Here is a 15,338-nt window from a genome sequence, read left to right on the forward strand (position 1 = left end):
ATATTAATTCTTTTATTATTTTTATTTATTTTTATTACGTAAGTTGTGTGTTCAGATTCAGTGAACTCACGTTTAAAAAAAGAAACTTAAAAAAAAAAAAAAAGAGAACAGCCTCTCCTATCGCAACCAAAACTAGATGGAGGGTTTATGTACTCTGAGGACCTACTTCCGGTCTCTGACGCTACACTGCGTGATGACGTCTCGAAACTCACCTGTACGTCGGGCGCCTCGCCTCCTACAGTTCTCACCTGTCGTCAGGAAGTCATAAGTGGACATTTTTACAAACGGCTCAAACAGTCAACGCGAGCGAAAAATACTTTTAAGAAGAGAGCGTTGATAGGGTTGATTTTTTTCAATCTTGGACCAACAAACAACAAGTTTCATCTCCAAAGCGGAAGTGTAGAGGTGTGACGTTACAGGTACGTTAGCTTCACAGCTGTCTAATGTTTCCTTGTAAGGCTCGTAAGGCCTCAGCCACAGTCCGACCAGCGGAAATGGAATTAGAAGAGAGAGTAAAACATTTGACTAAACTTACTTGAATGATAACTATTGATTGTCTGCGTCATAGCCCCCGTAGCAGATGTTAGCCGTTAGCTACAAAGCTAACCTAGCTTAGCTGTTAGCCGACACACACTTCGCCTTTGTGAAACTTGATTTATATTTATAGCACCTTTCATGCAATACGTCTAGCTCAACGTTATTTAGCTAATAACGTTACATTATTAAATAATTAATATTAATAAAATAACACGCGTCAGAAACGAGCGAGAAGAGATTATAGCTTATAGCAAAGAATGTCAACGCTAAGCCTAGAAAGATTGAAATAAAACAAGTTAATGCTGAATCAATATATAACTAGTTTTATAGTTATTGAATAGTTTATAATTATTGAATTCCGTGTTTCATTCATCACGTGTTGTTTACGTACAGTACTGTGTGTGTGTGTGTGTGTGTGTCAGTCTGTGTCAGCTGTCCTCGCCTTACTGGTTCTGCCACACACGCGAGTTTCTACCCGTCTGCCAGTTTCACAACAGTTTCGACTTTTTGCATTCCCAAATAGTTTCTCCTTGAAGAGCAGTGTGTGTTTTACCACAACAAAAGTGACTGTGGCGGTTCTCTGCAATTCATTAACACATGTTCAAATGTTCAGATTGTGGTTCCTTTTGTATTTGATTTGCAATTAACGTGACATCTAAATGCATCTATTAGTTGTGTGTGTGCGCGCAGTGAAGGCCTCTGTATGCGAGTCCAGGCAGCCATGGAGTGTGTGTTTGCGCTACTCAAACACTGTTGACCGTGGGGACGTTAATGAGAAACTCTGCTGTGAGTGGAAGCTCCGGCGCTGTGACCCCGGCCGTGTCGCTGCCGCCTCGCTGCGGTATTTGCATTTCAAATCGCTCTACTTTGCTCGAGGGGGTTGGTTTCTCCGCCGTTTTCCTCATCAACCGCAGAAGGTTGCTGGCTGAAGGCGAACCGAAGACTCCCCGTCCCCCCAGGTCGTATATATTAACAAGCGCGCTGCGCGGAGAAAGAATTCCAGCTATGTGACGCTGGGAAAGAAGGCCTCGGGTCCTGGAACGAGAAAATGTGATTTATTTTTGGTTCACTTCAAAAGGATCTTCTTCTTCGATTTTTATTCCCGCTGGTTTTATCTGATGTATTCCCTCAACTCCAAGACGTTCGGTTTGCTGTCACAGGGGTCAAGAAGCCAGAACAGATTTGTATTTAAGAAGCTGGGACTGGATGATTCACTCTATTTCTGGACTGGACCGCAAAGCGATTAGTTGCTGATTAATTGAATAGTTTAGAGTCCTAATCGATTAATCGACGCAGCTCTAGTTGACCCTGAGAGCAGTTCAATCTGCACTCATTCCCTCACTTTGTCCTCCTCTGGCACGACTGGAGAAGGGTCCCTGTGGCCCAAACGGCCACTCTTTATAAATGAGCTTTTAGATGGACGAATCAAAGCCTGCGACGCGGAGCGATCTCTGAGCTGGACCCACTGGAGAGGCTGAGGGGGGGGGGGGGGGGGGCGCACCTCAAGTGGAGTGTTTGCTCCGGTAGCACAGGGGGCCGTTCTCTGCTTGTCTTCAGAGGTTTTAATAATTAAGCTCAGGTGGTGCAGCTGTTCCACCTGGCCGGGCCCCGAGTTGTTATTGTGCTGCTTGTTTTTTCAAACCGACTCCTAGTAACAACCCCCCCCCCCTTCCGGGATCCGGCGTGTTCGTCCCCTCGGGTGGAGGAGTTCTCCGTGAAGCCGGGTCCTGACCCGCCAGTCAAACTTCAGAAAGGAGGAGGTCGCAGCTTTTGGGCCCCGTGCAGTAAACCCGGGCACCTTATTTTCTTTCTTTATTTATTATTTACTTCTGGTGCCAGCAGACCCAGAGTGCAGCAAACACACCCGTCAATTATTAACGGCCCGGCGCTCTCATTCCCCCCCCCCCTCCCCCCGACGTAACCATGGCAGCAGCAGACTGAAACTCAAGAGACCCGGTGGCTCGTAGGGAAAAGACTGCGGGTCTAAAACCGAGGGAAACTGGCGCCGCTCTGACCGCGGGGGCCAGTGGACCCGTTGGGCTCCGTCACAGAGGGAAGAACCCAGGATCTGCCTCGGTGGCACCGGAGGAATGTGGCTTCCCCCCCCCATTTTCTAGATATCTAAGCTGAACACTTTCTTTCGGTGGATTTTGGGGTTTTTTTTGTCTACGTGAGGAACAGATAAAAACGTCCGAGGCCTGTCGCTGTTTGTGGGGTTTTTTTTCCGGCAGCAGAAGAAGAAAAAGAAGAAGAAATCCACAGCGTCATGAACCTGAAGCAGCGGATGAAATTGTTGAAGCACTTTGGCTCTCTGCCTCCACCTGCTACTCCACCACCTCTGCTGGTGGTGCCTGTAAGTGGACGTTTAGGTCTAAACCCTTTAAATCCGTTTGCTATGGATCGTTACTGTTATTGGGGTGAATGATCATTTCCACATCGTCATACTCTCTTTAGACAGTAAGTATTTAGTTTGCTTCCAGGGATCTGAACCAATCAGAGGTGTTTTCTTTAATCTGATCAGTAGAATACGGTGCATACTCCTTCAGAAGAAGATTGTAATGCAATATCAGAGCCTCTGAATATGGTGTATTCATTCGTGTTTAAACAGAAAGTAGAGCTGAGCCAACATCTTATGGGTAGTTCTACTGAAACTCGCTTTCAACTATCGGAAAAAATAGAACTAGTTTGCAACTCCATGAATATTCCATGATTGAAGAAATGTCTTTGCTGTTATAAGGTTTGAACAATCCGTGCATTAAAGAGAATACGTATTTTTCCGACTCTTTCGGTGGTTTAACGACGGATTTCTGCCTCGTCCTTTCTTTAAATCCCACCTGATGTTTTTGGTGTTTTTTTTAATCCAGAACTGGCTAATCATCGTCCCTCCGTCCTCCCTCCTCTTTGCCGTTCTGCTACCTAGAGGGGGGGTGGGTTCTCATGGAGGCGGTGCCGCTCCACCTTCCCGTTTATCACAGGCCACTGGGTGGGCAAAGGTCGGGTGGGGGAGGAGCTCGGGCAGGTGAGGCCTCGCCCGGATGGTTCTTTCCTCTCTGCGGCGCTCGGAGAGCGAGAGAGAAACACCACGGCTGCTCTGGTCACCGATCACTTCAGCCCCGAGGAGCTCCGGTTTCTCCTGGACGGCGCGGGCCACCCTGCCCGGTTTTGAATAACCATCCAGTGGAGGGGGGGGGGGGGGGGGGGGGGCAGGCGGGAGAGAGAGGGAGGAGGGAGAAATCGGTGATGGTTTTGGAGTTTCCGTGTGGATTGTAAAGAGCTGGCTGTTCAGTGATCACTGGAAGGCCGCAGGTGTTTTCTTCGACACAGGAGAACCCAGTGGGAGATGGAAGTGAGGTTCAAAGACCAAGTGGTAAGCGGAGGAGGAGGAGGAAGAGGAGCAGGAGCACAAAGCGCTAACGGCCTGACCGCAAACCCACTCGCCTGAAACGTAGCCGTGAGAGAGGTTACAAAGATTGGTATTGTTTGCAGGTCCAGCTGAGGGCACCTGAAACCGCCCCCCCACAAAACGCTTTATGCTTCATTCTGCTGATTCTACGGCAAAAAATATCATTTTATTACTAGTTATATTCCACGTCAACCGTTTTGAGGCCGTACTTTGGTTCGGCTCCTGTGGCTTCAGATTCATGCGGGAAAAACATGGCTGTCCTTTTAAAGCTCGGTGTGTTTCCACCGTATATTTGGGAAATCACTTCGTCCGAGGACTGAGAGCACGACGAAATGTGTATTAAGACAAAGATGAACCCTTGACGCTTTGAGTTCGCTATTAAATATGCGTGATTTGATTTGATTGACTGACTTATGGTCTCAGATTGTCCTACTTGTTCTGTCCTTGTCCACATCAGGGCGGAGCGCTGCCGTTATCTGATACCGTCTGTAGAATATGACGCACTCTGACTCATTGCACTCGGCGGCCATCTTTAACCACCTGCACTGAAACTACGATATCAGACAATGACCCCCCTGCTGAGATTAAGAAAATCCACAGCCTTTGTTTTTTTTTCTTTTAGCCAACATGTCAGTTTTTTTTTTTTTTATGCCTCACGTTTATAATTAACTCGGTCAAACAAGACCCCCCACCCCCCCCCCCCTCCAGATTCTCGTGGTGATCATATTCAGATTCCTGAAACCATGTTTTTATTTGACTCACGTGGTAGTGATCACATTAGCGCTCCCAGCGGGTGTGACAGGAGGTTGGATACCTGGCGTGCGTTTTTGAGGTTCAACGAGTTGTAAGTGTGCCTGCTGGTGTGATGTCACTTCCTACTCCAGCACCTGGCTCCACCCCCCCCCCCCCCCCCCCCCATCTTTCGGGCACTGGGTGGAGGAGGTTTGGATCAAGCGGATGACGGAGTAGAGTGGACGTGCTTTTAGAACGACGTGCACCTTCGTTTGAGTGAGTCTGAAATGAAGCCAAATGAAACAAAAAGTCTGAGATCAAACACGAGCTCAGGAGTGTCGTGTCTCTGCAGCTGCAACTATCGTCATTATCAATTATACGGGTTGTTGTTGTCATCTGATTAGATTTGAAAGTTCACATTTGGCATTTTAAAGCCCAGCTGCTAAATTGATTGATTGATTGATTGATTGATCGTGTGCTGAACGAGCCCCGGTTGTCGCCACTGCAGCCACACACACACACACACACACACACACACAGAGGTAGCTGACCATACCGGTCAGGCCGGATTGAGACAGGTGAGAGCACGCCGAGTTGTACATGCGCTCTTCCTGTTTCTCTCACCTGTCCTCCCCGTAAGGACCTGCATTACGTATCGGGGCTTCAGATTATTTGTGATCTCGCCTAAAAGATTTTACTTTTCCTTTTTTGCTGAAGTCAATCGTTTTGTTTTTGTTTTTCTCTCCAGAAGCCAGGTATGGAGGAGCTAACGATATGGGAGCAACACACGATAACTCTGAACAAAGTAAGTGGTTTTCTTGTTAAACAAAGTACATCGAAGTTTTTTTTTTACGATGAAGACATTTTGTTCCATTAACTCGACTCACCTCGGCTGCACAAATACACATGTTCGGTATCGGCGGGGGGAGGACGGGGGGGGCGAAGCTTCAGGCCTCTCGGTTTCACGGCACAGACCGCGGCAGGAATTTAAGGAGTGACGCGCCCTGCTGCCTCTCCTCTGGAATGCGGTGCCTCCGCTCGTGCTCTCTCTCTCTCTCTCTCTCTCTCTCTCTCTCCCCCCCCCTCCGTACGTGCTCCTCATGCTGGTTTTGTCCCCCCCCCCCTCTCTCTCTCACTCTCTCTCTCATGATGGAAGGATCCCAAAGTGGGGTTCGGCTTTGCCATTTCAGGGGGCAAGGACAAGCCTCACCCGGACAACGGGGACACGGCCGTGGTGGTGTCGGACGTGCTGCCCAACGGACCGGCCATCGGCCGCCTGTTGTAAGTCCCGCGGACGCCGTTTATTTTATTTACACTAAACGAACGCACACACGGGCGGGACGCGGACTCACCGACGGCGCCTCTGTGCTCCGCAGCTACAAGGACCAGATCGTCATGGTGAACGGCGAGTCCATGGAGAACGTCTACTCCACCTACACCATCCAGACCCTCAAGTCCTGCGGCAAGACGGTGAACGTGGTGAGTGCAGGAGAAGCGGCGACCAAAACCACCGCCACGACGACGACGCGTTCCTCTGAACCTCTTCCCCCCCCTCCCCCTCCCCCCCCAGACGGTGAAGCGCCCCCGCAAGATCCAGATCCCGGCGACCACCAGGCCGACCCGCGCCGCCTCGCACTCCAACCTGCTGGACGCGGAGCCGCCCCGGGCCGCGCGGCGCTACTCTGACGGCAGCGACCACCGGGACGGCCGGCGGTACCGCGCCCGCAGCGCCTCGCCGGACCGCAACGGGTTCGGGAACGGCAACGCGAGCGCGCTGGCGCCGCTGATGACGACGGCGTACAAGAGGCTGCCGCGGCAGGACGCGCCGGAGAAGGCCATCAAGACCACGCTGCTCAAGAAGAAGGTCACCGATGGTGAGACTTCGGGGGCAAGGGAGGGAGGGAGGGAGGGGGGGGTTGGGGGGGTTGGGGGGGGTGGTCCTCTGTCTTCAGCTGGACCCGACCGGTGCTGATGATCCTCCTCTTTTCCGCAGAGTACGGTCTGAAGCTGGGCAGCCAGATCTTCATCAAGCACATGACGGAGACGGGCCTCGCCGCGAAGGAGGGGACGCTGCACGAGGGAGACCTCATCCTCAAGGTGGGTGGGGGGGGGCGGGGGCACTCGCAGACTCTCGGACGATTGGCCTGAGAAACCACGACAACGGATCTCCCTCTTGTCTCCTCCTACAACAGATCAACGGCATGACGACGGAGAATCTGTCGCTGCTGGAGACCAAGCACCTGGTGGAGAAGAGCCGGGGGAAGCTGACCATGACGGTGCTCAGGGACGACCGCAGGTTCCTGGTCAGCATCCCGGAGGTGGAGGACAGCGGCCCCGAGAGCGAGGACGACGACGACCGCCGGCGAGGCAGCAGCTCCGAACTGGAGGGTGAGGGAGGGAGTGGGCAGGCGGGGGGGGGGGGCGTAAAGCTGATCCAAAACTAAAGACGTGAATGAGAGCCTCGTCGGGGAAGGAGTCCGTCCACCAAACGTGTGTCTGTGTTTCACCCGGCAGACATCTCTGACCTGGACGAAGACTCTCCGACCCGCAGGACGTCCCGTCAGCCCACCAGAGAGAAACGCACACGCAGGCACGTCTATTTCTCCACGCAGACATTGAAGTTGCTTATTATCCTTATTATTAAACTCTCCTGCTTAAAGTCGCCCGCTCACTGCCTTCGTTGTTTGAATGTAACTCATAACAGAGACAGAGCTCTTGTTTTGTGTGTAAAGTATCGCTGCATCATCCTCGCTGTTGTTTATTTATTTATTTGACCCAGAACGAGAGCTGAACCTCCTCCGTCCAAGTCTCGGGATTCCTCCCCCATGCGCTCCACTTTGACTCGGACCTACGCCCCTCGCCGAGGTCGGTCCCGCCCGCAACGCCTGATTCAAAAGTTAAAATGCCATAAAAAAAGAAAGAAAAAAAAGCCTGATAATGACAGTTGTTGCTGTTGATATTTGTTTCCTCAGCTCCGTCCGAGTCTGACCACAGCGAGTCTCCTCCTCCTCCCGTCAGGAGGACCAGTCCGGACACGAAGGACAAGTACAAGTCAGTCGCCTCCCTTCTGTTTGACCAACGTGTCCTTCAAGCCGCGTCTTTAGACCTCCCAGATGGTGAAGCGTGAATCGTATCGTCCCCTCCTGCAGGTCTCTGTCGGGCATGTCCATCCTGCCCAACCCTCGCTTCGCCGCCCAGGTCTCCACGCAGCCCAGCTCCCGCGCCGCCTCCTCCTCCTCCGCCGCCGCCGGCTCGCGCCCTCGCAGGCCGGTGTCCGACTCGGACTCGGACGGCAGCGCGTCCCCGACGCCGCGCAGGAAGAGCCCCCGCCCCGACAGCCGATACAAGTGAGGACGACGCCTACAAACCCCTCCCCACCGTCTGTCTGTCTGATACAGGGAATAAAGCCCGAAGACGGGATGGAACAAGTGGTCTTTTGGGATATTTGAGGTATATTTGAACATTTCCCGTCTCGTCCCCCCCCCTCCCCCCCACCAGAGTCCTTCCTGATCTGGCCTACGGAGGAGGACTCAGAGCCTCCCCCATCGATGTTCGCCACGAGCCCCCGAGGAGAGTCAACTCCCCCCTCAGAGTCCTGCCCCCAGGTCAGCTCACACACACACACAAAAAACCTGTCACTTTTTAAACGCTGTCAATTATTTTTAGCTTTTGTTTTTAAAATTGAGCAAGTATTGAATCCTGTTATAATTATTCTAACTAGAAAAACTGGTAAAATAAAGCCTCTTTTTAACATTGATTGCTGTGGGTATAAATAAATTGGCTTACAATTACATTCAAAGTAACAATTCAGATGTGATTCCAAAAACCACATTCATGAGCTTAGTTTAGAACATTTCCTTAATTCTGGTGCCACCTGCTGGTAGAAAGCAGAAGTTGAATAAAGCACATGAAAGTGAAAGTTGCCTTTAATCCGCCTCTCTTTGTGTTTTTCTCGTTGTCAGACTCTGACTCCGAGTCGGAGGAGAGTTTTCCGCCTCCTCAGAGGCAAAGCACCACGTACAGTCAGGACTCCCTCAGCAGATACAGGTACAGATGAAGGGCCGATCCCCCCCCCCCCCCCCCCCCAAAACCTCCCCCCATTACCACACACCCCCTCCCTGAAACCCACCAACGTCTCGCGGATTGGGACACTGAGCAGAATGTGCACGACTCTACTGTTCAAGCATTAGCTAATCATGTGTTTTACCTTTTTTGTTGCATTTTGCATTTTTTCTTTTTGCATTTTTATTATCAAACCCCTTGTGTCTTTTTGCTTTTGATTGATTTTGTAGCTTTGCCTGACCTGTGTTTCTGTGTACCGAGTGTTTTGAGTTGACTTTTTGTTTTGTTTAACCGATGAAATAAAAGCGACTTACACTGAACACGTCCCCTTTCCTGAATGTGGCTAAATGCTGATTAACCACATGACTCCTTTATACAATATTCCAATCAAACGTCCCCAAATATAAAACCTTCATGTTTCAATATCAATATTATCACATCAGGACTACGAATGCTACTGAGTGGTCATTCTGATCAGTTACAAAGCAGTTAACCATCAAAGACAGAGCCTCCCCCCCCCCCAAAGAGGTGAATATTCAACATTTCAGTCTCATCAATAATCATCATATTAGCCACAGCCGCCCCCCCCCACTCCAAACGTAACTGAGATCTGTTGTCTTCCTCCTCCCTCACTCCCGCCTCCCTCTTTCTCTTCTCTTCCAGAGTCCTGCCAGATGTTGCCCTGCAGCCACAGCTGGATCCGCTGCGATGGAAATCCCCCAGCGTCACTGCCAGCAAGCCGCCACAGAAAGGTGTGTGTGTGTGTGTGTGTGTGTGTTTCCTTCATGAAGCTCAAGAAAAACAGGAAAATTAGGTTAATAGACCTTGTACCTTTTTTTTCAGGCTTCAGAGTGTTAAAATGCATCACAGATCTTTTTAAAATGTGATTTATTATTTATTTTTTTATCCGGTGTAATGAATTTGTTTCCAATTTGTTGCCCTTAGCAGCTGCTTCAGATCCGGACTCGGAGGCCAGCTATGAATCCGTCCCTCGCAGGGAGTCCCCCGACAGCGCCAGGCCCAAAGCGCCTCCCAGCAGACGCCGGTGAGGGGCACACGCGTGTGGGAACCCACTCCAGATGTGTTCTGGTTCTGGTTTTACCATCTGACAGACGTCTCGCCTCACGGTTTGAATTTGAGGACGAATAAAAACATTTAGATTATCACAGTTATAGTTTGTGTCGGTGTTTCGTTTTTGAATCTGAGACTATGAGAGAATCACGTGTTTAATTATTGGGAGGTTTATTTAACCAAAACCACCACTTCTTCTACATGGCGTCTTATACGTTGTGGTCTTAAAACATCTGTCGCTGGATTTTCAGAATAAAGGTTATTTGAATTAACAATCTCCGTCTTGACAACGAAAATCACAAGATCGGCAAATAAAAAGGTTTAAATGATTATTTTGTCGTCAGAGTCCTGCCGGAGATCGAATCCCCCTCGGTCGCCATGAAGCAGGAGCCTCCTCGCCGCGTCCCGTCGCCCGCCAGACCTCCTCCGGATGGTCCGTATCCTCTCTCTCTCACACACACACACACACACACACACACACGTCTCGTGGTTCCAACGCTCTCTTTCCGTTCAGAGTCCTCAGAGTCGGACCAGCTGTCGCATCTCCGGAGGTCCGGCAGCTCCGAGCGGGACGACGACAACAGCCGCCGCCGCAGGTACGGCGCCGCGCCGCGTTGAACTCGTGACCCAAATGCCACGTGTGACGTCATCTCTCTCTCTCTCTCCTCCACGCAGAGGTCCCTCCGCCGCCAACAGAACGGACACCCAGAAGTCGGGCGTTTCGGTGAAGAGCAACCCGCCGGCGTACTGTGAGGCCTTTAAAGAATATTACTCCCTAAAGCTGCAAAAACCCCGTTATTAATGGAATCTTTGCACCTCCACGAAGAAAGAAAAGGGAGCCACACTGTGTTCTGTGTCTCTTCCAGCGACGCTGGGGGAGGAGCCCATCTACTCCCTGCCGCCGGACTCTTACCCGTCCAAGAACCCAGGGTGAGGAGAGCCCCCCCCCCCCACACACACACACACACACACACACACACACACACACACACACACACACACACACACACACACACACACACACACACACACAGCCCGGGTTGCCGCTGACCCGTTGTCCTCGCTCTCAGGTACAGCTCGGACCTTCACACCGTGTCGTTTCTGAAGGAGGGCAGCGTGGGTCTCAGGCTGGTGGGGGGCAACGACGTCGGCATATTCGTGGGCGGAGTTCAGCCCAACAGCCCGGCGTACGAGGAGGGGATGAAGGAGGGGGACCAGATCATGCAGGTGAGAGGGTTACCTTTCACTTAAAAGTGCCTCCTGCAGCTACAACTCGTCACAGTCATCAATCAATACTCCTTTTGTCTCTCTTTCTTCAGGTAAATGGAGTCGATTTTGGCCATTTCACACGAGAGGAGGCGGCCAACTTCCTGCTGAACATCAAGCGAGGAGAGCGCGTGGACATCTGCACTCAGAACAAGATGGACAGTGAGTTTGCCTCCAAGCCCAAGACCTCGCGTGAAACTGCACCAACCGGCCTTACATTCTCTCCCCCCCCCCCCTTCAGTTTATAAGAAGATCATCAAGTCCAACCTGGCCGACAACTTCTACATCCGCACCCACTTCGACCACGAGGCCGACGGCCCTGTCGGGCTGAGCTTCACCCGGGGGGAGGTGTTCAGGGTGGTGGACACCATGCACCGCGGGAAGATGGGCAACTGGCTGGCCAGCCGCATGGGCAACGACCTGCACGAGATGGACAAAGGCACCATCCCCAACCAGGCCAGGTCAGCGGGGGGGGAGAAGGGAGGGAGGAGGAGATAGATTTGGTTTCCAGCTCGTCCGAGGAGCCGCCATTCACGTCTCACGTCTCCTCCTTTGTCCCGGGCCGCAGGGCGGAGACGCTGGCCAGCATCGAGCAGGCGCAGCGGGCCGGCGGCGGCGGCGGCGAGCGGCAGGTGTCGGGCCCGCGGGCCGAGTTCTGGAAGCTGCGGGGGCTCCGGGGGAACAAGAAGAACGAGAAGAACGTCCGGCGGAGTCGCGAAGACCTGATGCAGATCACCATCCAGGGCAAGTTCCCGGCCTACGAGAGGGTCCTGCTCAGAGAAGGTGGGTGTCACCTCACACACACACACACACAAACACACACACACACACACACACTCATGTCCTCATGAGTCAAGCGTGTTTATTTATTTTTTTTGCCTCCAGCCAATTTCAAACGTCCCATCGTCATTCTGGGTCCTCTTAACGACGTTGCCATGGCGAAGCTGGCCAGAGAGATGCCCGATAATTACGAAGTGGCAGGTCGGTTTCTTCCGTCTATTTGAAGTTTTTGTTGTTGTTGTTGGTTCTCCCGATGTGATGTTTTGTTTGTGTGCAGACATGGTGCCTCGCAGTGGAGGAGGAGGAGGAGGAGACGACGGCTCCACGGTCATTAAACTGGACACTGTGAGGATAATCGCGGAGAAGGTGAGCAGATCCAAATGAGACCGTCTTTAGTATTCAGCGTGCGATATAGTCCTATATCGGGATAAGCCTCTTACTCAACCCTCTCTACCAGGACAAGCACCCTCTCCTGGACATCACTCCCACTGCCGTGGAAAGGCTGAACTACATCCAGTACCACCCGATGGTTCTGTTCCTGGACCCCCACAGCCGCAAGGACGTCAAGGCCATGAGGCAGAAGTACAACCCCGACTCCAGCAAGAGCTCCAGGCGCCTCTACACGCAGGCCCTGAAGCTGAGGAAGCACTGCAGCCACCTCTTCTCAGGTTAGGGAACCTTTCCTGACGCCACTGGACTCTTGGTTCTTTGTTTGTTTTTGTGTGGGAGCGACGTTTCAATGTTTACACTTTTACCGCCCCGCGTCGTCGTCGTCTCGCTCCAGCGCGCATCGACCTGCAGCCCGGCTCCGACGCCTGGTACCAGAGTCTCAAGGATAAGATCCGCCACCAACAGTCCAAACCGGTCTGGGTGTCCGAAGTGAAGGTAAACGCACCCGGGTGGTTTCCCATTTAACCCTTTGTCTCTTGTTATTTTAAAGCAGACTAAATATGATGCCATTGGCATGTAAAATCTATTTAACTTGTGTCTCAGTTGGAGAGCGGTGGAGAGCAGGACCTGGACGCTCTGGACCAAACCAAGTCGGACTACCTCAGCGCCGCCAGCGACCTGGAGGACACGGACGGAGAGGTCTACACAGACAACGAGGAGCTGGAGGAGGCCGCCCAGCTCCCCCGGGGCTCCCGCGTGGCCGGGTCCGCCCTGGCCCGCTCGTCCGAGCCCGCCGAGGACGCCGACTCCGACGACGAGTCCGGCGGCGACTCGCGGCCGCTCAGAGGAATCCCGCCGCTGCTGCTCGTGCCCGAGCCCCGGTCGCCGCGGCAGCAGAGCTACAGCCCGTCCCACAGCGCCGCCGAGGAGGAGGAGGAGGAGGAGGAGGAAGAAGAGGACTTCACGCATCGCAGCTTCACGGACTCTGATTTCAGCGCCATCGACGTGATCGCGCCCACCACCCCGTCGGACGAACCCCCGGATTTCATAGCCCCCGACCCCTCGGCCCGCTACTCCGCGGCCGAGCCGGCGTACGCCGAGCCGGCGCCCGATAGCCCGCAGCACGCCAGCCTGTCCGCCATCGAGGAGAAGTTACACCAGGTGGGTGTCCATTATGTTGATGTTTCTATTTAAACCCAGCGATGGTGAAGCATACGTTTGTGTTTGTACTGCGGGTGTTTTATGTAGTGAACAGTGCTGCGTGGGATATAAAGCGGGGTTTTTTTTTTTAAACGCCGCGGCGTCCTCTCTCTCCTCTAGACGCGCTCCGCCGAGCCGCAGGAAGCAGCCGCGGAGAAGAAGGGCCCTCAGTTCATCGTGTAAGTTCTTCTTCTTCTTCTCCCTCTGTCGTCGTTTTTTGGCCGCCGCAGTCGAACCGCCTTCTCACACCGATTTCCCCCCCCCCCCCCCCCGACAGGCTAGCGCATCATCACCAGGCCGTCCAGTTCCGACGCACACAGATCCGAGGCAGCGACAGCTCTGCGGAGGAGGAGGAGGAGGAGGAGGAGGAGGGCGTGGAGTGGGGTCCAGCTACGGAGCTCTAGAGTTTAAAGACACTCTTTCAGAAACTCTTTTGGATCATTTTTGTAACTTTTTCATCAGTTGTGGGAGATGCCCCCCCCCCCTTTTTTTAACATTGGTTCCTCCCATGAATGTACAGGTCAAAGTGCCTCTTATATATATTTTTTATTTAAATAACAATAAAAAGCAAATGAGTTGTTACATAGAAATCTTCCAAACATTTATGGAATGTTTGGATGCATCTTTAACTTTTTCTACATTAAACTGTTTTACTGATTTTTAATGTTGGCGTGTCGAAAACAACTAAGTGCTTTTTGTTTTCATGTGTTTGGTAGAATTATCATTATTCAACACAACCCTGATAATCACTGATGTTCATGTGAGAATAACTTTCCTTGAAGCGAGTTTTCCTGATTATTAAACTCTCCTCGAAGGCCGGATCCAGACGTCAGGCCTCCAGGGGCCACAGAGGCTCACTGCGTTGAAAATGTGTTTTTTTGTGTTGTGTGTCGACGTCTTGTTCTCACTTCTAAACATAAACTCGCTTTAATTAGAACCCTTATTTTTAGACTAGACAGGGAACCTACACGTGTTTGATGTACACAACTTGGGGGCAATGCGTCAATCAATGAATAAATAAATCAAACTACTTTTATAGCAGCTTTCATGCAAGTTAGAGAAGTTCAAAGCGCCTCAGAGATTAATTACGAGCTCAGAGAGCTCATGTGAACTATGAGGCGTAAAATACAATAATTTACAATTCAAGCTGATGAAATGATAAAAATGTCATTAAAAGGGTAATATCAGTAAAACAGCGTGAAACAAAAGTTGGATAGAATGAAACTTTTCCATTTCTGTAATGATGCATTAGAATTCAATGCACATCTTGAATAAATAAGTGATAATATAACATACAAATGTGCAACCTAAACAATAAAAAGTAAAAGTGAAAGAATGTGAAACAAATGTGAAAGTCAGAAGAGGCCTGTCATAACATTTTACAATTTTATTTCGTGACCTCTGGAGGTCAAATAGAATAATTGTACATCAGCATCAGTTTGATGAGCAGCTCAATGTTTCGAAGTCAGAAGTTTGAAGAGTTTTAATAGTATATTTATTTTTAACTTAATTTTGGTCAAAATATCTGTGAAATTTATTTTTCAAATCTAGTGATCAGTTTAAGTGTTTCTTCCCTTTATTAATTGTTTTTTTATTTTTTAGACTTTTATGTTGAAAATGACGAAAGCATTAAAACCTTCAAATATAAAAAAAATAATAAAATAAAATACTGACTTAAAAACTTTTTGTTAAAAGTAACAAGACTTGAAATAAACAGCAGATTGCAAAAAAGAACGAATTAAAACTGATTTACAAACGGGAATTTCATTAAAGTCCTCAACCCTGTGTTTAATATTTACTAAATAACTTGTATCTGCGATTACTAATAATATTTGTTCCCCTCCGTCCAAACGCTTTCTCTTTTTTTTTTGTAATGCGGTGTCCGCGGAGGGATACC

General features: G+C 50.8%; 1 protein-coding gene across 5 annotated transcripts; it reads left to right on the forward strand.

Annotated features, from left to right (window-relative positions):
- Positions 1–219: 219 nt before the first annotated feature.
- On the forward strand, positions 220–14,298 carry tjp3 (tight junction protein 3). 5 transcript variants are annotated; one of them, XM_037470490.2, is made up of 30 exons: positions 220–419; positions 5,421–5,477; positions 5,829–5,953; positions 6,049–6,151; positions 6,243–6,546; positions 6,666–6,769; positions 6,865–7,060; positions 7,187–7,262; positions 7,452–7,537; positions 7,645–7,723; positions 7,822–8,019; positions 8,171–8,277; positions 8,635–8,719; positions 9,398–9,486; positions 9,680–9,779; positions 10,150–10,238; positions 10,320–10,401; positions 10,481–10,554; positions 10,672–10,735; positions 10,876–11,032; positions 11,125–11,233; positions 11,313–11,532; positions 11,640–11,854; positions 11,957–12,052; positions 12,129–12,217; positions 12,309–12,519; positions 12,636–12,736; positions 12,845–13,402; positions 13,562–13,620; positions 13,719–14,298. In XM_037470490.2, exons 2-30 carry the CDS (start codon positions 5,430–5,432, stop codon positions 13,843–13,845), a joined length of 3,951 nt encoding a protein of 1,316 aa, XP_037326387.2. In that variant the 5' UTR covers positions 220–419; positions 5,421–5,429; the 3' UTR covers positions 13,846–14,298. The 5 variants fall into 5 exon arrangements, with proteins under 5 accessions (XP_037326387.2, XP_037326384.2, XP_037326385.2 ...); XM_037470487.2 differs by lacking the exon at positions 220–419 and adding an exon at positions 1,316–2,890; XM_037470488.2 differs by lacking the exon at positions 220–419 and adding an exon at positions 1,316–2,890 and having other exon boundaries at positions 9,683–9,779.
- The last annotated feature ends 1,040 nt before the right edge of the window (positions 14,299–15,338 follow it).

The sequence above is a fragment of the Pungitius pungitius genome, chromosome 7 (assembly GCF_949316345.1).
Source record: "Pungitius pungitius chromosome 7, fPunPun2.1, whole genome shotgun sequence".
In the NCBI taxonomy this organism is placed as follows: Eukaryota; Metazoa; Chordata; class Actinopteri; order Perciformes; family Gasterosteidae; genus Pungitius; species Pungitius pungitius.